The sequence below is a fragment of the Rhamphochromis longiceps genome, linkage group LG3 (assembly GCF_057381845.1).
Source record: "Rhamphochromis longiceps isolate RC_006_pf linkage group LG3, R_longiceps_female_GT1.1, whole genome shotgun sequence".
NCBI classification, from domain to species: domain Eukaryota; kingdom Metazoa; phylum Chordata; class Actinopteri; order Cichliformes; family Cichlidae; genus Rhamphochromis; species Rhamphochromis longiceps.
Window position 1 is genome coordinate 58,979,339 of NC_140559.1, and position 25,695 is coordinate 59,005,033.

Consider the following 25,695-nt stretch of genomic DNA (forward strand, 5'->3'; position numbering starts at 1 on the left):
TCTTCGGGGTACTTTTCCAACATTAAGGCACTACATAAATATGCAGAGTCAGAGCTGAGAATGCAGCTCTCATCCCACTCTGCCAGCCGTCCTTTAGAAAGTGATTCCTTTTGAAACCTCAGTCCATGACACTTTCTTCAGTAGCTCTCATTTTTTAAAAATGGCTTTTTTTGTTTGATCCCTCTGCAATGCTTATCATTAAAGAAAAGTGGAACTTACCTGCTCCTTTCAATCACAAGCAATGGCAATAATCACAGCTCAGTCTGAACTCAGATGACAGAGACTGACATCTCCATGAAGGGAAAAAAGGCAAAGTCAAAAATAGAAGCACTGAATGCAAAGTTATAAACCTTTCCTTTTTATTTTGACAAAAGAAAAAATGGGGTTTTTTTTAACACAAAAAAAAAAAGGAGTTTCAGTGCTGCTCACCTGTTTCAGAACATGGTTAACTCATTTCTGAGCCTGTCACTTGGGATATGACACATTCAGCTCTTGTTCCAATCCACTGTCAGTCACCAGTGCGGTTTCTTTTCTCCCAACTTCCTCTGCTAAACTGTAGTATTCTGGTTCGTGCTATGTGAGCTTTTTCATCGTCTGAGCACTCAGCAGGACGACGGCATGATTCAGCCTTTTACCCATTTGTGAGTTGAATGCCAAGGTCTGTGCAATGCGCAGGAGTTTCTTTGCATTTACCTATCAGCACAGACTGAGTCACCGGCAACAGATGGTGAACTGTGCACCTCCACCTCCACAATTAGTCAGCTGGACATTTGCAGATGTTGAACATTTGATTGTTTTTCTGCAGGACAATATTTAAATGACTGGATGAATTCAGCCTTAATATGTCTCTTGATGCTGTGTCACTCAAATTGTTTTCTGTTTCACTCTTGCCTCGTTTTTAATCTCAGTGCATTCAGCAGCTTTCCCTTTAAAGTAATATACTTATGGGTCGTATGTCTATAAAAAATTTAAAACTGTTTGACTATATTATAACTGTAGAACTGTTAGACTGTTATTCATGCTGTTGCTGTTGTTTTTGCTTATTTCCCAGGTCACCACAGGCAATCGGACCAAGCACTATGTGTCCTACCGACGGAATGAATTTGTCCAGATGAGGTTTCCTAAGTATGCCTTACCAAAGGTAATGGACGAGAAAATTGGTGCATCTTTTGCTAATATTGATTTAAGGTTGACACAGTTTGCTCCCTGAAAGACTTCTCAGTCTGAATTATGCACGCATCCCTCAGGGATCAGTGTTTTGAACACTTTCATTTATAGTTGTTTAGCTAAGAATAATTACAAGAATTCAGTGGAATCAGATTTATTTTTACTTTTGACATTAAATGTGTAGGTTCTGTAAAGTCATTACTGATGAAACCCACACCATTAAGTGAACTGCAGTTTGTATTCTGATATTTGCACACACTTATGCTCACATTCCATGTGTGACCAGGTTCACAACAGTATTTCATGATACTCCATCGCTAGAGCCCCGCACTATTGTATCTTGTACAATATTTGAGGGACTAGCGTACACCATATATACCCGTGTATCAGCACACACGGTTACAACATTTACTTGGAAATGATGAATTTAAATAAGACAGTACCAGAAAAGTTTGGGATACTCACCTATGTGAGTTCATTAAATTAGACCAGACTGGCCTACCACTCCTTGTACACACCACATTACTTATACATATTTGCTGTGTGATTACTTGATTTACTGGTGAAGTGTAAAGTGTGTAAAAAGTGTAAAGTAAAGTGTGCGTGTTAGTCCCCATAGGGAAATAGTTCCTCTGCATTTAACCCATTCACCCAGTGAAGCAGTGGGCAGCCACCAATGCAGCGCCCGGGGAGCAGTGTGTAGGGACGGTACCTTGCTCAGGGGTACCTCAGGGTAGCCGTTCAGTGGAGTCGAACCCCCGACCTTCCGATCATGGGGCCACCACTCTACCTACTGAGCTATCCCTGCCCTGGTGGAAGTACTCTTGAAGTACCCTTTCACATTACACATACGTTACTATGTTTTATCCTATAACTGAGGATTTGAAAACAGCCATGTGACTAACTAGGTCAGTCTCATTGACCTCATCTACTGCTTGGTAATCCTTTCACTATCAAAACACTATATGTGTGTATTTTTATTTTTTTTATATCTTAATGTATAATTTATGTTCAAGTCTGTATCATGCTGCGCTGCACTAAATTTCTAAGCTAATAATATTCTCACTGATGCCAGGAGTAGACAAGCAATGCATTTGAACCATCACATTCTTTGGATTTTTTGCTGAAATCCATTGTGTATCCTTGAAATAGAAAGTCCACAGTCCACAGACTGTTGCAGGTAACTGAGAATCATGGAAGGTCCATTATTTCAAAGTTCTGTTATTATCTGTTCAGACACAGGAAGGCATGCTAGAATGATATACTGTAAATGTGTCCCATTCCCCATACAAAGGGTTTAGTGTGAAATTTCATGTTCCTAACTCTATGGATTCAAAACTTTTAAAATCAAACCCCTTGTTCCAATATGTTCCACTTCTTTGTTGGACTCAAGTGATAGTACACTACCTGCACTCAAATTAATCCTGGAACTGCCCTGATACATGATAACCTCCATAAAATATTCACACCTCAGCATTGATCCAGCAGCATCTTATGTCACTCACATAGCCAGAGAGGATAAATGAGCTCCACTTCAATACAGGCCAGTATTGGAACCTTTGCTGTCAGCATCAGCTGCACAGGGAACCATTTTAGTGTGACACTTGCCAGAGTGCTATTGAACTCATCTGATTGCATGGTAAGCCTGAGGAAATCTTTCAAGATTTTTGTTTTTATTTATTTATTTTTCTTGGCTTTAAACTAAGCCCTTTTAGCCAGACACTGCGATTGTTAGTCTGTCACTGATAATCTTATGCAAGGTGTTTAGCAACACGAATACGTAAAATACTAACCCCACCACTTACAGAAATCTTATAACCTGAATTGTCTGGCTACTTCAGCACCAAGAGCTCCACAATTTCCGTGATCCTTAAGGTGAAAGGAATTGAATTACACAGACAAACACACATCTGGGGATCTGCTGTAATGGGAAGCCAGTGGATAAATTAGTTTGTGTGTAAGTATGTGTGTGTGTAAGTATCTGTTTAGATAAAATATGCCCTAGTTACTCTCATGCTCATCGCTCCCTCTGTCTCTCTACATGTGTCCTCTTACTTGGGTGAGCAGATAGGTCACGCTTTGCGAAGCTTTTAGGTCGAGCGACATGGGGTGGGGTGTCAGGGCAAAGAAACAGAGACAGGCGAGAGGGATGGTGAGAGAGAGACTGAAGGGGGAAGATGAGGAGAAAGTGTGTGTGTGAGTAAGGGGTTCCATGTTTTTCCACTGTTAATAATTGAAAGGTTGGCAGATAAAAAATGCAGAGGCCATGAGAGAAAGCAGTTTTACTGTGTCCTGTGAGACCTGACCCAAGTGATGGATTAACCACACACCCACCCACACACACCCACACAGGTGTGAAATCACAAGTAATAATTGTTCCTTTTTGCTCTGCTTCCATCTCCTCTGGCCACTCGGAATGTGATCATGTTTCTGGGGTTTTTAACACTTTAACTATCAGTGTATCATTGACCAGACAGTGTCTTGTTGGTGCCTAGTAGGTCCTACGGAAGCAGTCTGCTGACTTGGGTGTGCATGGCTGCCAGTGGCACTGGGACACTAGTGTTTATTGATGATGTAACACAGGACAGAAGGAGCTGAGTGGATTCTGAAGTGTTCAGAGACAAACTGTCTGCTCAAATCCAGCTAAGTGCAGTCAAATTGATTGGGCAGTGTTTTATAATACAGATGGACAATGACCTAAAATATACGGCCAAAGCATCCCAGGAGTTTATTAAAGCAAAGAAGTGGAAATGTCTTGATTGGCTAGGTCAGTCACCCCATCTCAACCCAACTATGTATTTCACTTGTTGAAGACTAAACTTCTGACAGAAAGCAAAGAAAAGCGTCTGGACTTCTTTAAGTTGCTTGAAGACGTTTCACCTCTCATCCGAGAAGCTTCTTCAGTTCTAAGGTCAAATGGTGGGGAGTCCCAGATATAAACCTAGTGGGAGTATCCCCCCACAGAGGGACAAAAGGACCCCCTGATGATCCTCTAATCGCCTGAGCCAAGGTGTGAAACTGGGTGTGGGTCCCAATCAGCCAGAGTTTCGGGTGAGTTCATTGTGAAACCTGGCCCCACCTTATCATGCGAATTCCTGAGATCAGCTGGCCCAGGATGTGAGTGGGCGTTAAGGCGTCTGGGGAGGGAACTCAAAACTGGATTATAGATGGCAGAGAGTTGGTGTCGTAAACCCCCGCCTCTGTTCAAAGATGGTCACTCACAGTGGACATAGATGGCTTCTTTCACTCCTCTTTCAAACCATCTGTCCTCTCTGTCCAAAATGTGAACATTGGCATCCTCAAAAGAGTGTCCTTTATCCTTAAGATGCAGATGGACTGCTGACTGCTGGCTCTTCTGTGTTGTGCCATGCGCTTGTGAAGTGGCTGTTTGGTCTCTCCAATGTAGAGGTCTGAGCATTCCTCGCTGCACTGTACAGCATACACCACATTGTTAAGTCTGTGTTTTGGCGTTTTGTCTTTCGGGTGAACCAGTTTTTGTCTGAGCGTGTTGCTGGGTCTGAAATGCACCGGGATGTCATGCTTGGAGAAAACTCTCCTGAGTTTTTCTGATACACCGGCTACATAGGGGATGACAATGTTGTTGCGCCTGTCTTTCTTATCCTCCCTCGCTGGTGTCTGATCTTCTTTTCAGTGCCTCTTTGCTGACTCACCACTACATATTTCAAATACAACGAAGGCTTTTACAGACAAAAACATGGCTGTGCCATGGGCTCCCCCGTGTCACCTATTGTAGCCAACCTTTACATGGAGGAAGTGGAAAGGAAGGCTCTTGGCTCTTTCAAAGGAAGAGTACCCAGCCACTGATACAGATATGTAGACGACACCTGGGTCAAAATCAAGACACAAGAAGTGGAATCCTTCACTGCGCACATTAACGCTGTGGATAAAAACATCAAGTTCACCAGGGAAGACACAAAGGACGACTGTTTGCCTTTCCTGGACTGCGCCGTGCACATTGAAGAGAACGGCAACCTCAACATCGAAGTTTACCGGAAGCCCACACACACGGACCAGTACCTCCTCTTTGACTCCCATCACCCTCTGGAACACAAACTTGGAGTAATTAGGACCCTACACCACTGTGCAGAACATGTTCCCTCTAAGCCTGAAGGAAAAAAGAAGGAACACACACATGTAAAGGAAGCACTCAAAACGTGCAGCTATCCTAAATGGGCGTTCTTAAAGTCAGCAAAGAGGCACAGAAAAGAAGATCAGACACCAGCGAGGGAAGATAAGAAAGACAGACGCAACAACATTGTCATCCCCTATGTAGCCGGTGTATCAGAAAAACTCAGGAGAGTTTTCTCCAAGCATGACATCCCAGTGTATTTCAGACCCAGCAACACACTCAGACAAAAACTGGTTCACCCGAAAGACAAAACTCGAAAACACAGACTTAACAATGTGGTGTATGCTGTACAACGCAGCGAGGAATGCTCAGACCTCTACATTGGAGAGACCAAACAGCCACTTCACAAGCGCATGGCACAACACAGAAGAGCCACCTCCACAGGACAAGACTCAGCAGTCCATCTGCATCTTAAGGATAAAGGACACTCTTTCGAGGATGCCAATGTTCACATTTTGGACAGAGAGGACAGATGGTTTGAAAGAGGAGTGAAAGAAGCCATCTATGTCCACTGTGAGTGACCATCTTTGAACAGAGGCGGGGGTTTACGACACCAACTGTCTGCCATCTATAATCCAGTTTTGAGTTCCCTCCCCAGACGCCTTAACGCCCACTCACATCCTGGGCCAGCTGATCTCAGGAATTCGCATGATAAGGTGGGGCCAGGTTTCACAATGAACTCACCCGAAACTCTGGCTGATTGGGACCCACACCCAGTTTCACACCTTGGCTCAGGCGATTAGAGGATCATCAGGGAGTCCTTTTGTCCCTCTGTGGGGGGAAACTCCCACTAGGTTTATATCTGGGACTCTCCACCATTTGACCTCAGAACTGAAGAAGCTTCTCGGATGAGAGGTGAAACGTCTTCAAGTAACTTAAAGAAGTCCAGACGCTTTTCTTTGCAAGCTCCTTTGACTACGATGACCTGGATGACTGAGAACCTTCACAGACATTCTGACAGAAAGGCCAACAAACAAAGAGCAACTGAAACTAGCTGCAGTAAAGGCCTGGCAGAACATAAAAAAGGAGGAAACCCAGCATCTGGTGATGTCCATGAGTTTAAGAGTTCACGCTGTTGTTGCCAGCATAGGGTTTTCTAGACAAATAAATAACTGTTAATAAAATGTTCATTTATAACATTTTATTATCAATCATTTATTTGTCCAGTTACTTTTGAGCCCCTGAAATGAAGGGATATTGTTAAAAATGCTTTAGTTCATCACATTTTTAATATTTTTGTTCAGCTGCATTTGAGTTGTTTGGTTAAAATTCATTGTGCTAATATACAGAACCAAAATTAGAAAAATGTTGGCTCTGTCCAAATATTTATGGGCCTAACTGTATGTATATACACATTAGTTGCAATGACACACTTTCTATTTTTAAAAAAAACAAAACAAAACCAAAAACACAAAAAAACCCTGTGTTATTTGAATCCACAAGCCAGTAAAGACTTACGAGACAACAGATACCCATCTGAATGAATAGAGGCATGCAGCTACAGCACAATAAGTTTCTCTAAAGCAGAATTTCTGAAGAGTGATAAAGCTGTAAAATGAGGCTTTATTTTTATGTGCAGCCAATTTCATAGGAGAAAGACAGGCTGTAGGGTGTATGTAAGTGGCAAAATCAAAGATTTTTTTACTTTAATCTCAAAATAAAAATAAAAACAACTAAATGAGGTAATAGCTGTAGGGCATACTGTAGATGACGGAACTGAATATTTGGTTTTATTAAATGCCTCATTTTACCAGAAAACAGATGTTTTCTGTTGAACATGTCAGGCTTTTGATATAAGTAGATGTATTAAGGTTACTTAAAATGACTGAATGTCTGTCTCTCTGTGTTAGCCCTGCGACAGATTGGCGACCTGTCCAGGGTGTACTCTGCCTCTTGCCCTATGATAGCTGGGAAAGTCTGCAGCCCTCATGACCCTGAACTGGATAGGTGGAAGGGAATGGATGCATAAATGTTAAAAAAACAAAAAAACCACAAAAAAAACAACAACTTTATTTAAACTTTCTGGACTTGCATGTGTAATAGTTATACATATGCAAGAGAATTCTCTCCCCAACTGGTCACAGCAGATGGCCGCCCCTCCCTGAGCCTGGTTCTGCTGGAGATTTATTCCTGTAAAAAGGGAGTTTTTCTTTCCCACTGTCGCCAAAGTGCTTGCTCATAGGGGGTCATGTGATTGCTGGGTTTTTCTCTGTATGTATTTTTGTAGGGTCTACCTTACAACATAAAGCGCCTTGAGACAACTGTTGTTGTGATTTGGTGCTGTAGAAATAAAATTGAAATTGAAGAATTTGTCAACAAACAACACTCTCCATTTGCCTTAATTGGTGACATGTTGAGTCAGAGATTATTTGTGTGCAAGGAGTGTTTTTCCAGAACCACCCATTCCAAACACAAGGTCAGCTGTGGGCTAAACGTCCTCGTGCTGCTGCTCCATTATTCCAGTTTTTCTTCTTGTAAATTTCTAACAACACGACTGGAAAGTAATCCTAAAAGGAATCTCATTATAAGATACATGAATAGTTTATTATGACTCTAATGTCTTTAGATATGAGAGACTTAAAGTCTGTTAAATGGGATGTATAATGTTATGTGCACATTAAGCATTTTAGCATCTCCTAGTGGTTAGCTTGGAGACTACCGTCAAGTGAATTTTTCTGTGGCTTGGCTTGTGCATAATTCTTTATTTTCATTGAGCATATTTCTGTTTTGTATTTTTGTAGTTTCACAAGCTCTGGGAAAGCACTGTAAGATGTACATTGGTGAAGACAAACAAGTAAACAGCCCTCAACTTTACTTCCACATCTGACTCATCATTTAACGCTTTCAGTGCCTGCTGCATATGTTTAGCTATCTGTCACTTCGTGCAACAGAACCACGCACGCAGGGGACAGAATAGGATGTATAAGAATCCTATGTGCATCTGTATTACCAGGTACAAGCTGAGTTGAATAAAATGAAAATCAAACAATCTCAGGAGCTGTCAATGACATTGTGAAGCCAGAAGTCCAAAGAAACACTTGTGGCTGTCAATACCACATTTCAGGATTGCAAGGGTGTGTTCTGCTGCAGAGGCAGAATGCTGCAGTGAAGAAGCAGTACATAATAAATGTGAAATAAAAATAATATCTTAAAAAATAATCTGACTTTTTCACATCAGGACAACAGTCAAAACTCTGTGACCCATGACAGCTAATTTTTCAGTATTTAGAAATAAAAGCTTGACCTGTAAGCATTTTGAGTGAGTGCTTATAATTACTAAGAGAATTGATTTTATCTTTAAGAGGTATGTGTAAGACAGCTGGATGAGATCTTAAAGCAGTTAAATCTTTTAGAAAGCTGAAATGTGTGGGCCGACTGTATCAAAGACCTCTTTACTGAATTCAGTAATGTCCACGGGGCATGATGGGGATTTTAATGTGATTAATGGGATCTGTTAGAGTGTGAAAGGAAATGAGCTCAAAGCTGCTGAGAGAGGGTGAGCCCACTGAAGAGGCTATTATGTCCCAGCTGACTGCCGGGGGAAATCTGGCATCAGATGTTGTCCTTTTTTTTCTTTTTTTTTTTCCCATTAATTAAATGAGCAAGACGTTCCTCGCACCATTCTGACCAAGGCTCAGTGATGTTACTGTAGGAAATGGGACAGTGATGGAGTATAATCTGTCAGAAAGATGTCTGAAATAATTGTACATGAGCCACCGGCAGGAGTATTGAGAACGGGCATAAGTAATAGAAGTTTATAAATCTCCTTCACATGTCAACCAAGCATTTGCTTTTAGCACGTGGCCTGAAATTCAATTTAAGACACTCGTGTTTTCAATTCAGTTTCCACCCTGATGGCCAGCAGGGTGCCAGTGGAAACTGTGGTACTGTTGGTCAAAGAGAAAGGAACAAGCTGAGGTGTTAGATGAGGTGAGAGGAGGGATTGTGTCTCAGCATCCGCTGACCCCACTCTGTGATTGTATGTGACCACTACGCTTCTGAGCATATGCCTAGCTGCAGGGTGGCTGTAGCTCAGGAAGTACAGCAGGCCATGCCAAGTATTCTTGTGCAAGATACTAACCCCAAGTTGCTCTCCGATCCATCCATTGGAGTATGAATGTTAGCTAGGAGGCACTAAAAGCTTAGAAGAAAGTGAATGTGGGACGTTGTATAGAGCGCTTTGATTACTCTGGGAGAATAGCAAAGCGCTATATAAGAATCAGTCCATAGCTGCTTGGTTTTATTCAACTGTGGCCATGGCAGTAATTGAAACACCTGAATTCAATTATTTGGATATTTGAGTGAATCCTTTAGTGTACTTCATCACAATGGTAACCATTTAGAGCTCCTGTTGTATGTTTCTGAATGGCTGCCTGAAAAGGTAAGACAGGGAAAAAATAAATAAATCAAGGAATGAAGTATTTGGTAACATGACCAACATGGTTGTCCTGCCTTTGTAAGACTTCTCAGCTATTGTTCTCAGTGATCCATGTAGACACTGTGGTCACAGGCTTGTACACCAATCATGGCTACATGATTATAAGTGATTACTGTTAAACCTTTTTCTCTTACTATACTTTTACTATAGACTGTAAACATCAACGTATGGAAACAAAACTTTTAGGAGGCACGGCTGAAGCAAGGCAGTCAGAGCACACAATGTATAAGTCACTGTGAAAATCCAAAACAAAGGATTGTTAGGATATGCAAGGGTGAGATGATTGATGGTCAGTCTTGTACGTATGCCTTTAATAGTGAATGTTGTCTGATAACATTATTAAAACCTGCTGTCTCTTTCACCTAAATGTAAAACAAGATGTACGAAAACATCTTTCACTTTCACAATTTCCTCATTTTATTTTATGCCTCCTTCTGCTAGTGTGTACAATTTAAAGTCAGGGGATCCTTATTTTCACTCATTCTTGTGGTTTGTTTTTGCTCCACACAGGGTTGGTAGATTTTTCAGGATGTGCACCCAGACAGTTTCCTTTCATGTGTAAATGTAAATTGAGCTTTACATTCTGCACCGTCTCATTATAGTGTTCTGCCTTTGCCTTTCTAGTGTTATTAGCACTGTGCTGAGTTTGGATCAAGTACACAGTGAAATACACCGCTGTGAAAGAATATTTTCCCTCTTCCTTCCTTTCATATTTATTACTCTAAAATGTTCAGATCATCAAATGAACTTTAATATTATAGCGTATGGCAGATTTAATTTCATGAAAATCTTCAGGTATTTTACTAGCTTAGAGTAAAGAGGTTTTACTGTATATATTAAGCAAATGTTTTTTTAATGGAGGGGCTGTTTTGTTTTTTGTTTTTTTTTGTTTTTTTTACACACATGGGAGTCTATGAGTACAAGCCTCAAGTGGGAACCTGAGAAACTATCAGTTCTGTAATTGCTTCATTTTTCAGCACTAGTGGTTGCCACTTCAAGAGTTTCACCCACCACAAGGGACCAGAATCTGCCAATTTCCAGAATTCTTGATCGTTGACTGGCAGATCAGCCTCACGCAATCAGGCAGGCAAATCAAGCATGTGAGTGTGGAAAGGACACTCACAGCCACATGGTAACCCACTAAGGCTACATCCACACTAGCCCAGATAGATTTGAAAACAGCGTTTTCGTCTGAAAACGGTACACGTCCACACTAGTTAATTCTTATTGTTTGCACTGAAGCACCGCAGCAATTTCCTAATGTTGTAAACCTCAACATCTGGCAATAAACCCATTCTGATTCTGATTCAATCATTTTCACAGAGTTGTGTGTCCACATTGAAACGACCAAAAACGCTTTTGGGCTTTTTTTTGTTCACCAATTCTGCTTTTTGTTTTTGTGTTAAAAATTAAAAGACAATTAAGATTGCATGTATCCTTGTTACAATAAGGATTTATTGATGAAAAAAAAATGTGGGACATACAGTGGGGCAAAAAAGTATTTAGTCAGCCACCGATTGTGCAAGTTCCCCCACTTAAAATGATGACAGAGGTCAGTAATTTGCACCAGAGGTAGGGCTGAACGATATATCGCATTTGCGATAATATCGCGACATGATCAAGTGCAATTTTCTAACCGCAAAGGCTGCGATTATACTGCGATTATAAGGCTGTCCAAATTACTACCATATCCCAGAATTCATAGCGCGGCCCAGCCAAACTCCAGTTTCCAGCAATGGCGGCCGCTACTAAGTTTTAAAATTACTCATACTAATCTTTCTGGGTCACAAAATAAACTTTTAACATATTTTCAGGCGAGAAAGTAGTTGTGTAAACATCAAATATCTGCTCGGTTTATCAAGATATCCCATATTTGCAAAAGTGCTTCGACGTTTTCAGAGGCGTCTGCTACCCACCAGCTCGACAGCTAGCCGGGACCTCGAGGGTTACTGATGCGGCCGAGAACGGCACAACTCCCGGCACATCATTTTCAGATCACCGCGGACTTTCGCTGCTCGGGTTAAACGTAATATATAAGTCACTTAGACAACCTAAAAATGTTATTGTTGGGCTTTTTTCAGTGTTTTGTTTGTTCGTGAGTAAATCGGTTTGGCTGAGATTAAAGTTATTAGATTAGATAAAATAAAACTTTATTAATCCCCCGGGTGGGTTCCTCCTTGGTTTTCACACAGCTGACTAAACGTCAAACAGAAAACTTATTAAACAGAAGTATGAGACAGTCGAGAATTTACACCAGTGTCTGGTTATATTTTAGATAGCAAGAAGCAGACGGCCGAGTTTATTAAACTCCACCGAGACAGCGGTGACGCTAATCAGAAGGCTAGACCGTCCAATTTCACGCCTTTAAACTTTAAAGGCGTGTTTGTGTGTGTGTTTATACAATTGCTATTATGTTTGCACTTTATGTGTAATGTTACTGACTGCAAAGATCAGTAAGATGTGTGTATTTTTTATTTATTAGTTTTATTTATTTAATATTATTTTTTAATTGAATGACTGTCTAGTAGTTCACAGATGTCGAAAAACTGAGTGTGGTAAAGCCACTGATTTTTTTTTATGTATATTTCTGCAATCTGCACATTGTACTGACTTTCATTTTAATGTTTACACCAGGGTTCCTTGTCAGCACTTTATGCTCAGATGTTTGTAAGCTAAAAATAAACTATTGTGTATGTTCAAATATACTGTTGTGATTGAAGAAGTTAAATAAAAATGTCAGTCATCAATTCATGCATCACCTCATGTCATCATAACAGAGGTCTGTCTTCCAGGAAAGAACAGTTTAAAATTAATGTAATATAGTATTGGCCATACTATATGATGTATTGCTTGTCTTTGTTTAATAATACAGAAGACAAAGACCTTAAAAAATAATCGCATATCGCATCGCAATCGCAATATTGGGGCAAAAAATCGCAATTAGATTATTTTCCATAATCGTTCAGCCCTAACCAGAGGTACACTTCAACTGTGAGAGACAGAATGTGGAAAAAAAAATCCATGAATCCACATGGTAGGATTTGTAAAGAATTTATTCGTAAATCAGGGTGGAAAATAAGTATTTGGTCAATAACAAAAATACAACTCAATACTTTGTAACATAACCTTTGTTGGCAATAACAGAGGTCAAACGTTTACTATAGGTCTTTACCAGGTTTGCACACACAGTAGCTGGTATTTTGGCCCATTCCTCCATGCAGATCTTCTCGAGAGCAGTGATGTTTTGGGGCTGTCGCCGAGCAACACGGACTTTCAACTCCCGCCACAGATTTTCTATGGGGTTGAGGTCTGGAGACTGGCTAGGCCACTCCAGGACTTTCAAATGCTTCTTACGGAGCCACTCCTTTGTTGCCCGGGCGGTGTGTTTTGGATCATTGTCATGTTGGAAGACCCAGCCTCGTTTCATCTTCAAAGTTCTCACTGATGGAAGGAGGTTTTGGCTCAAAATCTCACGATACATGGCCCCATTCATTCTGTCCTTAACACGGATCAGTCGTCCTGTCCCCTTGGCAGAAAAACAGCCCCATAGCATGATGTTTCCACCCCCATGCTTCACAGTAGGTATGGTGTTCTTGGGATGCAACTCAGTATTCTTCTTCCTCCAAACACGACGAGTTGAGTTTATACCAAAAAGTTCTACTTTGGTTTCATCTGACCACATGACATTCTCCCAATCCTCTGCTGTATCATCCATGTGCTCTCTGGCAAACTTCAGACGGGCCTGGACATGCACTGGCTTCAGCAGCGGAACACGTCTGGCACTGCGGGATTTGATTCCCTGCCGTTGTAGTGTGTTACTGATGGTGACCTTTGTTACTTTGGTCCCAGCTCTCTGCAGGTCATTCACCAGGTCCCCCCGTGTGGTTCTGGGATCTTTGCTCACCGTTCTCATGATCATTTTGACCCCACGGGATGAGATCTTGCGTGGAGCCCCAGATCGAGGGAGATTATCAGTGGTCTTGTATGTCTTCCATTTTCTGATGATTGCTCCCACAGTTGATTTTTTTCACACCAAGCTGCTTGCCTATTGTAGATTCACTCTTCCCAGTCTGGTGCAGGTCTACAATACTTTTCCTGGTGTCCTTCGAAAGCTCTTTGGTCTTGGCCATGGCGGAGTTTGGAGTCTGAATGTTTGAGGCTGTGGACAGGTGTCTTTTATACAGATGATGAGTTCAAACAGGTGCCATTCATACAGGTAACGAGTGGGGGACAGAAAAGCTTCTTACAGAAGACGTTACAGGTCTGTGAGAGCCAGAGATTTTCCTTGTTTGAGGTGACCAAATACTTATTTTCCACCCTGATTTACGAATAAATTCTTTACAAATCCTACCTTGTGAATTCATGGATTTTTTTTTTCACATTCTGTCTCTCACAGTTGAAGTGTACCTCTGGTGCAAATTACTGACCTCTGTCATCATTTTAAGTGGGGGAACTTGCACAATCGGTGGCTGACTAAATACTTTTTTGCCCCACTGTAGTATCTCAGGCCATTAAATATGCTCATGTGTTTCCCTTTTTAATAACCCTTACCTATATTGAGACAACAGTGCTTTTTTCCATCTTTATCACATCCGATTCCTGAGTTGAGTCACAGGATATTCTTTTCCTTCCTACTCTGTTTGGCCACTAAATTGAGGTCTTCCACCCAAGCATTTCCATGAATACTGTCTGCATATATTTACATTGTCACCCCAACAGTCCTTGGTGTTGGTGTATGATTGTTTTTTTTCTTCTTTTTGTGTTGTTTTTTTAGTCCCTCTGGTAGGTGGAGGACTATCTCTGAATGTTAAAAAGGCATCGGAAGCTAAAGTTTAGACATTTTTCAGTTCCAACTCCTCCCAAGCTCCATACTGCTGCCTCAGATGAACTGTCAGCCAAAAACAGGCTGCAGCGCAGGGCTTTAATGGAGGACTGGAATAAAGAAGAAAGAAAGAAAAGGTATATGGAGTTGAAGATGCAAGGAGAAGTAAATGAGGTGGAATATTTGTGTTTGAACTGAAACATGATGGTGTCATTATGAAGACTGCTCATTTATTTTTTCATTTAGAGGCAGTGTTGCATGGTAATGTGTTATACAGGAATGACAATATATCTGCCTGGAACGTGCAGCATAACGATGTTCTACTTTCATCATATAATAGTTATATTCTTTGATGGTTTGTGGTTGAGTGTTGGCAACTTGATTTGCTGATTAGGCATTTTGACATTGTTTTATGGTTAAATGTTTAACTTACTGATTGCCATTGTCACAGTCTTGTGTAATTTGAGCAGCAGTCTTGCATGTTAATGCATGAGCAGTGCCAGAAGTCTGTAGATGTTAATAAAGACTAATTTGTTTTGAGTTAGCAGACACTGGCAGGAATAAGAATGACCACAAAAACAAACTTAACTGAGCTGAAAAAGCATATAAGACAGTCCAGAAGAACTCAAAGTCCAATAGACAAATGAAACAGAAATCCAGACGAGGACTGTGAGGCAAAGCCAGGACTAAAAAGGACACGGGGAAGTAACTGGGGACAGGTGGAACCAGCAGAGATGGGCTGTATACAGAAAAAGTGAAGTTACAGTTGAATATTTAGGTATTGTGCCGTTTGATGTTGCACTTCGTAGATAGTCCCTGTCCAACTAACATACAGCCAATTTCACACAGACACCAATCTTATGTGTCTCAAAAAAGAGCTTGTACTTTGCTGTATGCCTCATTAATTTAGAGTTGGAATGAGTTGCCTGTTTAATAAGGGACGTTAGACCAGATTAATCTGTCTCGTGCTGCCTGTTTGATATTCTTTAATAAATGCTGATAGACTCTTTCTGTACATCTTCACCTCTTTGCACTCCTTCCCGGCTGAAGAATTGTAAAATATTACTTTTGTATTTGTCACCCAAATATTTTCCATTTGCTGACAATGAAAATTGCTGGAGGAATTTCTTTCAGAGCCATTTATCAAGCAAAAGTAGGAAAACATTATGACAACCCCTCAAGACACAAAAGTTTGTGTTGTCGGGTTCAAAAAGTAAAAGTACTCCTGCAGAAAAATATTCCCCATTAGTCACATTAGTCTATTTGCAGAAGTTTGAAACTGAGCCCATTTTAAATACTTTATATTCTCTTTAAGCTTCAGTAGGGTAGGACTATTTAGCTCAGAAAAAGACCTAAATCTTAATTTTAAAAAGAATAAATGTATTTCTAACATTTTTAAAATCACATCTGAATTAATAGGTTTAAGCATTGTGTGACATTGATAAGTGTGAATATGGAATTATAAACAAATACAAGATGTTGTATTTGGAAACCACCTTATTTGTTTAAATTGACTGTTTTATAAAGAAGGATTTAGCAGGAGCTGATGGTTTCCCTGCACCATCAAGGCTTTTCTTGCTGATGTGCCTTTCACACTACTCCCAACTCATCTTCATCACACATGTTGACCAAGATGGTTAGTACAAAGAAAGCTGAGGTATCAGTGTGTGCTTGTTTAATTGCTAGTCCTAGTTCTGTTCTGGCAACTGATCTCAGAACAGTGAAAGCAGAGGCATCATCTCAGTTTCCCATTAATTCCCCATCAAAGAGGGGAACTGATCAGAGATTTGTCCACCATGCACACACCATGCACAAACAGCCACAGTTTGCATTTGAACTTGAAAAGTTAAAGCCATTCTTAACGGGATATGGACACGCACCTGAATCTGGCCAAAAGCAGAGTCGAGACTGCTTGCACTGTCAATAGTCAACTGCAGCCACAAGTTGGCGGATGATCTGATATCCTCGTGTTGGTGTTGTTCCCAGACCATCATGAAAATGTTGTTCCAGGTTCAACATTGCAAGTGACCAATCACATTGTTGTGACGTTATTCCTTTGCGCTCCAAGCCATTCGTGCATTTATGAAATTCCAATGTTGCAAGGACAATATCAATTCTGCTTCCTGTTTATTAAAGGGTTACAGTTAGGGTTAGGGTCAGGGTCTGTTGATCGGCGGACAGAGGCGGTTTCACGCAGCTTAAGTACAGTTTTTTGTTTTACGCCGGTTTTTCCCGAAGTCGCAAAACTATGACGTCACAACATTCTGATTGGTCACTTGCAATGTTGATCCTGGAACAACATTTAGTATGATGATCTGGGAACAACACCAACACGAGGATATCAGATCAACCCAAGTTGGCAATGATTTGAAGGATAGATGCAAAAAGGTGAGGGGCTGTGGGACAGAATGCTGTTTGAGATGAAAGGAGAGAGACTGTGTTACTGTTACGCCCCGTCCCCTTTAGCCCGGGATAGCCACTGGCCAGAGGTGCAACCTTTTCTCGGAATAGTGGAAGAACACGGGAAAAGAGTGTAACCGCGCATAAACCAGTCACTGGAAGGCTCACGGGGTTTATTTCACCAAGCCAAGCAAAATACTTGCAGCACACAGCTGAGCCGGGAAGCTAAAAGCTTCGGAGTCTCCGAGGCCAAAATAACAAACAAAAACCTCCCCCATTCTAGTAACAAAACACCAGGGAGGTCAGGTGTCGTATTTTCTTTTTCTTGATCAGGGAAGTAATACCCCGACCTCCCTGGCTTTCCATGAAACGGGAGAAAACTGGTCAAACAAAAATGGCGGAGAACCCCCTAGCTGCTTCCACGGCAGTCCCCCGCGATCTCAATATCCCAAACAGCAGAGGGGCACAGAAACACTATCTCACACACACCGCTCAGAGCCTCCAGAAGTCCGCTCAACCTTTCCGAGCTGCCGTAGCGCGTCGCAGGGAAGGGGGGGCTAGCGTGTGAGACACGGCCGTTTTGATCCCGTGGCTAACGAGCCGTAACGCTACTCAGCTGCGTCACCCAGAACCCAAAAGACGTGACAGGAAGGGGGAAAGGGAAACAACAGCATTCTCCCACAGGGAGCGTCTCCTAGCCATATCAACAACCGTAACAGCTGCATTTGAACTAATGTCAATTTTTAGATTTCACAAGACAAGCACTGCTTGCCTTGTTTGCTATTGTTCTGTCTACATTATTGTTTGAACTTACACACGGATTCAGTATGTTGCTCAAGGATACAAATGCAATACAATTACATTTTCCACACTTGGCCAGGCAGGCTTGGCTAACCTTTGTCCCTTAATAAATAAAAGAAGAAGAATTCTTTATATACAAACATTGTCTCTTCCCATTCCCAGAGTAACAAATACGGCTGTATTTAATAAGCTGCTTAACACTTTTTGCACCAATCTCACACTGTGGTACAATAGGTGTGCTGGCATTGCCATAAATAGCAAAAGACTCAAGAGTCTCTTATAAGACCATACCATGTGTCCTGTTTAAAAGCTTTGTGTTTACAAGTGTTTAAGTTGTTAAGTCTTTTATTGCTCACAGTTCTGTTGGATTCAAAAATCGAACTTTTTTTTACTTTCAGGGAAGCATTAGTGGTTTTCAGGTCACAATGTTAATTCTGCACAGTAAAAAAATTAAGCTAAAAGGTACCCAGTCCTTTCAAATGTGTCACCATGGGTCCTGAGACAGCATCCGTCCATAATCAGCACTGTGGCAATTTGCAGAAAGCTGCTGAGTGACTCAGAAAGAGTACCTTTATGAATATGAAGATCAGCATATGGCTTTCAATATTGCTATTACTTGGAACCACCACCATAAATCTAAGGGTAATTGAGCTTGAGTGTTTTTCATAAACAAGATGGAAGCGTGTCAGTGATTATAGACACACCTTCTTGGCTTCGTCTCCAAATGTTATGTTAATGTAATCACTAATAGAGAGAAAGTGCTGAATTGCTCTTTGATCCTTCATTACAGTCTTTCATGAGTGATGAAACCATTTTCATCAGAGTCTCAAGAGCTTTGTCAGATACACCTAACGGTATTCTACACTCCAGGAAACAGTGTTCAGTGGGTAGAACCCTTATTCGTCATCTCCCCCGTTTTCTGTTGAGTTTTTTCCTCACTCTCTACATTTGTATTTATCCGATTATGTTCCCTGGCTTGCTGCAAATCACTGTCAAAGTTCTATGAATTACACTTGCTTCTGTTACTGATTTATCTATTCTCACTCTCCTTTCTTTTCTTTATTCAGTTTCTTTTTTCTGTCTTCTCTCCATCTGTCATTACTTGCTTTCATTTTCTTTGTCAGTCATTTCTCTTGTATTCATTATCTGTCATTATTACCTTATTTTCTCTTTTCTTTCTCTGAGCTTACTTTGTTATTCCATCCCCTTTATTCTCTTTATTCAGTTTCCTTCTTTTACGCTTCTTTTCTCTTGTTTCACTCCCAAGAGCACTAATTTTTCTGTTTCATTCTCTAGGATGTTCAGATAGTGAGCACAGATGAGAACCAGGTCTTCCTCGCCCTCCAGGAGTGGTACCAGTCAGACACATACAACCTGTACCAGTCAGATCCCGAAGGCATCTACTACTCCATCGTCCTGGAAAATGTTCGCAGCACCAAGCAGCCAGAAGAGAATGTTCTCATTGACATTCTGGAGGTAAGATGGGGTTGTAATTTTAAAGCACAAAGACTCAAAACACTTTAAAAGTGATTTACTTGTCAAATTGCTATTATTTCTCTAATGAAATAACATCCAAAGCCTGGGCAACTGTATTATAATACACAATCAGTACAAGAAAAACAGAGAATATTGTTAACCATATCCTTGCGCATGTTCATTGACCTGAACATGCGCAAAGTTTAAAGTAGAAAAGAGTAATGTGAATGTTAGGAAGCACTTTAACTTTTTGTTGTGAGAAACGAGTGGGGCGATGGTGGCTCAAGAGTTGGGAGTTCGCCTTGTAATCGGAAGGTTGCTGGTTCGAGCCCCGGCTTGGACAGTCTCGGTTGTTGTGTCCTTGGGCAAGACACTTCACCCGTTGCCTACTGGTCGTGGTCAGAGGGCCCGGTGGCGCCAGTGTCCGGCAGCCTTGCCTCTGTCAGTGCGCCCCAGGGTGGCTGTGGCTACAATGTAGCTTGCCATCACCAGTGTGTGAATATGTGTGTGAATGGGTGGATGACTGGATGTGTAAAGCGCTTTGGGGTCCTTAAGGGACTAGTAAGGCGCTATATAAATACAGGCCATTTTCAAAGTAGTTTCTTACTTCAAACGTCTCTATGTTGTTTTCTTTCTAAACTAAACACCAGTTTCTTGACTCTGAATCTTAATACATGTTTTAAAGTCTTCTGTTTTTATATGTGTCCCTTATGAGGAAGTCAGGCTAAAAAGTTGTTATAGTTCCACAAAACAGTATTAAAATAAAGAGTTTTGTAAGCAGACCTGTGGGTTTAAGAGGGAAATAGGGAGAAAAAATGACAAAATGTAAAAACTATTTTTATGACAGAAAATTCCTGTTGATTGCAGAAGGGGTACACTGTGTCCTTATAACCCACCCATTAATGCACCCCGTTTGGATCTTTTAATCAAACTGTTTTCCAGCCCAGGTCATGGTGGTGGCAGGCAAAGCTACAAAGCTTAGGAAGCTGGGTCATTTTTTCTGGACAGCTCTTCTAACCCATATTGAGTGATCAGGGGACATACAGGGAGTGCAGAATTATTAGGCAAGTTGTATTTTTGAGGAATGATTTTATTATTGAACAACAACCATGTTCTCAATGAACCCAAAAAACTCATTAATATCAAAGCTGAATGTTTTTGGAAGTAGTTTTTAGTTTTAGCTATTTTAGGGGGATATTTTGTGTGTGCATAATTATTAGGCAACTTAACAAAAACAAATATATACCCATTTCAATTATTTATTTTTACCATCCATCCATCCATTCGCCTCCGCTTATCCTTTTCAGGGTCGCGGGGGGCGCTGGAGCCTATCCCAGCTGTCATAGCCAGTCTGTCGCAGGGCCAACACACAGGGACAGACAACCATTCGCACTCACATTCACTTGCACATTCACACCTAGTGGCAATTTGGATTTATCAATTAACCTATCCCCACAACCTTCATGTCTTTGGACGGTGGGAGGAAGCCGGAGTACCCGGAGGGAACCCACGCAAACACGGGGAGAACATGCAAACTCCACACAGAAATGATGTTGGAATTGAACTCAGGACCTTCTTGCTGTGCGGCAACAGTGCTAACCACCGTGCCACTGTGCTGCCTTTATTTATTTTTACCAGTGAAACCAATATAACATCTCCACGTTCACAAATATACATTTCTGACATTCAAAAACAAAACAAAAACAAATCAGCGACCAATATAGCCACCTTTCTTTGCAAGGACACTCAAAAGCCTGCCATCCATGGATTCTGTCAGTGTTTTGATCTGTTCACCATCAACATTGCGTGCAGCAGCAACCACAGCCTCCCAGACACTGTTCAGAGAGGTGTACTGTTTTCCCTCCTTGTAAATCTCACATTTGATGATGGACCACAGGTTCTCAATGGGGTTCAGATCAGGTGAACAAGGAGGCCATGTCATTAGTTTTTCTTCTTTTATACCCTTTCTTGCCAGCCACGCTGTGGAGTACTTGGACGCGTGTGATGGAGCATTGTCCTGCATGAAAATCATGTTTTTCTTGAAGGATGCAGACTTCTTCCTGTACCACTGCTTGAAGAAGGTGTCTTCCAGAAACTGGCAGTAGGACTGGGAGTTGAGCTTGACTCCATCCTCAACCCGAAAAGGCCCCACAAGCTCATCTTTGATGATACCAGCCCAAACCAGTACTCCACCTCCACCTTCGGACTGGAGCTCTCTGCCCTTTACCAATCCAGCCACGGGCCCATCCATCTGGCCCATCAAGACTCACTCTCATTTCATCAGTCCATAAAACCTTAGAAAAACCAGTCTTGAGATATTTCTTGGCCCAGTCTTGACGTTTCAGCTTGTGTGTCTTGTTCAGTGGTGGTCGTCTTGGCCATGTCTCTGAATATTGCACACCTTGTGCTTTTGGGCACTCCAGTGATATTGCAGCTCTGAAATATGGCCAAACTGGTGGCAAGTGGCATCTTGGCAGCTGCACGCTTGACTTTTCTCAGTTCATGGGCAGTTATTTGGCGCCTTGGTTTTTCCACACGCTTCTTGCGACCCTGTTGACTATTTTGAATAAAACGCTTGATTGTTCGATGATCACGCTTCAGAAGCTTTGCAATTTTGAGACTGCTGCATCCCTCTGCAAGATATCTCAGTATTTTTGACTTTTCTGAGCCTGTCAAGTCCTTCTTTTGACCCATTTTGCCAAAGGAAAGGACGTTGCCTAATAATTATGCACACCTGATATAGGGTGTTGATGTCATTAGACCACACCCCTTCTCATTATAGAGTTGCACATCACCTAATATGCTTAATTGGTAGTAGGCTTTCGAGCCTATACAGCTTGGAGTAAGACAACATGCATGAAGAGGATGATGTGGACAAAATACTCATTTGCCTAATAATTCTGCACTCCCTGTATAAACCCAAGTTAAACGTTAATTCCTTACTCTTCTCCACATTAAGCATGCCAGGAAAACTTTCACATTACAAGGCAGCTATGCTATGCATTTGTTCATTTGTGTATGTCCTGAGTCTTTTGCCAATTTCTCCAGATAAATGGGCACAGAAGACGTGACACAAAGGGTGGAGGAAGAAAGAGAGAGGGAGCGTTAGAGGGGAAAGAATAGGCAGTGGATCATCTCCTCCTTCCCATGTGTCATCCCTTGCTCTGGGCTGCGCTTTCGTCACAGGCTGTAGATATAGATAGAGAGGTGAACAATATATGTGGGATGAATAAAGACAGATTGAAGCAGAAGGACTATAAAATACAGACAGGAAGAGGTTTGAAGCCAGACGTACAAAGAGAATACAGGCAGGCTTATGTACTTTGATTTAAACGATTTGTTTCTCTTGTGTGGACATCAGTGCCACTGAGAGCTGAGGAAGGCTATAGAAGCAGACATATCTGATATGCTGCCTGGCTTGGTCTAAATGTTTTTGTTCATTATTGTTTCAGTCTTTTATATTTTATCTTCAGAACCTAAAGCTAACAATATCACAGCCACAAAAACTATGCAGTAGATATTGATTTCTGTGAATTAAACTTTAACAGTCCAGTGGTTTAAACCTTAATGATGGTTAAACGGCATATTCTATTTGATATTATGACTCAGACTCTGGAATTCAAAGTTACGTTAAATTCCAGTTTTAGATTCCTTTATCTAGATTACAACATAAAACCAGTACCGGTAATATTAAAAACTGAACTAGCACACATAAAAAAGCAATAAATCAAAGTGTTAATGTCTATAGCTTCTGTTCCTTGTAGGACATCAATGAGGTAAAACACATACTGTATATTGTGGGTTATCACACCCCTGCATGCCCTGGCCAAAGACACCTGTATTCACACCTTTAAGGCAGATGATGTGATGACATATGCACAGCTCTTCCCACACTTACACAACCCTGTCATCGCAGTCATCCCTCAGTTTTGTAGCTGCCCTTCACTGAGCTATGCTACACAGAGGAGTATCCTGAAAGTCTACCTCATTCTGCTCCTTGAGGGAACAGAAGTTACAGACATCACACTTTGTTCCTTTTCAGTCATTTTACTTGGTACAACACATATAGTGTGGGAAATATATACAGGCCCCGGAAAGCAGCCACCAGACCTAAGTGGGACCTAGTGCATTGTGGACTAAGCAGAAAGGACAAAATAAGGTAATGAAGGAGCGATCACTTCTAAGTGATAGAATTGAACATGTTTGCAGCATAAATATCATCCACAATGACCCCTTTAAAAAGAGCCCCTGAATTTCCCAATTCTCATTCATTACCTCATATTCAATTCAGCGTTATTTATTTAGCCCCAAATCATCAGTCGCCTCAAGGTGTATTCTATTATAAGACCGGGCAACATAACAGAATAAATACCTAAAATAATACAATAATAATAAATAAAATGTGCTCTCACACCCAGAGGCAAAGAGAGACTCTTGGAGCGTTATGCCAGTAAGCCTTCATAATCCACTGGGAGAGCTTCTGTTTAGAAAGAGCTCTACTACTGACTGGATTAGCAAAGCAGGCAATCAACTGGTCAGATAAACACACATTCTGAGTGCAGTCAATGTATATATTCAGTACTCACACCAGACACAGAAAAAGCAGCCTCCTCTGCTCCTCAGAAGCCAAAGGAAGGAGGCAGAAACTCAGAAGCTCAAATTTCAGAGAGCTACAAGCCACAGGAATAACCTTAGGTAAATGTTACATTCATACATAGTATAACTCTGAGGCCAACAGAAAACTGTGTTCAAGAAGGCAAAGCATGAATGTCACCAACTGGCTTTGTAGAACCCAAAGCAAGAAGCAACGTAGTCTTATATGAAAGGAACTTCATATATACAGACTTAAAGATTCAGTTGGTGCACTGTATACCTGCTGTGACCCCCATTAAAGCAATTATGATTAGCACATATAGATGTCAAAAAAATTTAATGATAGAAAAGGTAAGACCTTTATCCAGCAGTCCCTGCAGGAATTTTAAAACATCCACAATAGAGCACTGGAATGGGAGAATGCGTCGGTTTTGGCTCCATTGCTCAAAGTTCTGTTGTTTGTATGCATACAAGCCTCTAGTATATGAAGCTCCAGCACTCTAAATTTTTGCCGCCACATGTGGGTGAAGACCTGGTTACCAAGTTTGACCTCTCAACAGGCAAGTATGCAGCTGCCATAGTTCTGAGCATGGATGAATCACCTCCCCTCCCACCTGAGAGAGGAGGTCCTGCAGAGAGGACGGCCTCACTGCCAACACACTGATTATCTCTGCATACCACAGCTTTGCTGGTCACCAAGGGGCCACTAGAATCTGAGAGAGGCACTGCTGAGACACTCTTTCTTGAATTACTGGTATCATTTCCTTTGGGGGAAAGGCATACAGGAACATGTCAAGGAACATGCGCTATCGCATTCATCCCCAGAGGTGCAATAATAGTTGGTTATGGAGAAGTAGGGGCAGTGAGCAAAGAAAAAAGATCTACTTCCACTACACCAAAAAGATCCTGCGAGATATCCCATACCACATGTGTTCTACTGAGTGACTCAGCTGGAAGAGAACATTCCCTTTGCTTGTTGAACTACATACAAGGGTTTGGCTAATACAGCCTAATTTGTTTTACATGACCTCTAGCTTAGTATTAGCCAATGTTAAGCTGCTGTCAGTCAGCTGATTGAATTTACAACTTTGTCTTTATTTTAGCATCTGTGTCACATTTTGTTTTAGTAGTTAACATAAATTCTTGTTCTGTGAGAGGTAGCAAGAATAAAAGGAAAGCCCATAAAGTTGATTCTGTTCATCTGGACGTAATTTTTTCAGTGGGAAAAATGTTTCCTCGCACATCCAAGTGATTCTTGCTTCCCTGGCTGCTGTATCCGTGGGGATTGTGTTCACTCTGTGTTGTATAGCCCTGATGACACCCAGTTTGTGCTCCAGTGGATGATAATGATCAAATCTTACATACTGGTATGTGTTGGTTTACAGTAAACATGATCATCCAGAATCAGTTTTGGGGGATTTCCTTACCTGGATGATTGAGCATGCATCAACACAATGAAAGGAAAGATTTGTAAGAGGGTACTGAGACCTAGTATGATGTATGTTTTGGAGATGGTGACATTAATAAAAAGACAGGAGGCAGAGATAGAGATGGTAGAATATATTAAGATTGTCATTCGGGGTGACCTTCTAGGGATAGGATGAGATGATCTGCTGCGGTAACCCCTATAGCAGGTGTAGGGGAACTCCAGGCCTCGACAGCCAGTGTCCTGCAGGTTTTAGATGTGTCCTTGACCCAACACAGCTAATTTAAATGGTTAAATTACCTCCTCAACATGTCTTGAAGTTCTCCAGAGGCCAAGTAATGAACCGGCCCTTGAGGCCTGGAGTTCCTCCACCCCTGCCCTAGAGGGAGCAGCTGACAGAAGATTAAGCAGTAGTTACATAT

The 25,695-nt window shown here is 41.4% G+C and overlaps 1 protein-coding gene across 5 annotated transcripts in view; it reads left to right on the forward strand.

Moving 5' to 3' along the window:
- Window positions 1–25,695, forward strand: part of sorcs2 (sortilin-related VPS10 domain containing receptor 2) — a 387,417-nt gene that overhangs the window by 325,538 nt on the left and 36,184 nt on the right. For all 5 annotated transcript variants that reach the window (XM_085400490.1, XM_085400491.1, XM_085400492.1 and 2 more), the window contains 2 exons: window positions 1,052–1,141; window positions 19,075–19,254. In XM_085400490.1, the coding sequence (XP_085256616.1) occupies window positions 1,052–1,141; window positions 19,075–19,254 (270 nt within the window). The remainder of the gene's footprint in view (window positions 1–1,051; window positions 1,142–19,074; window positions 19,255–25,695) is intronic.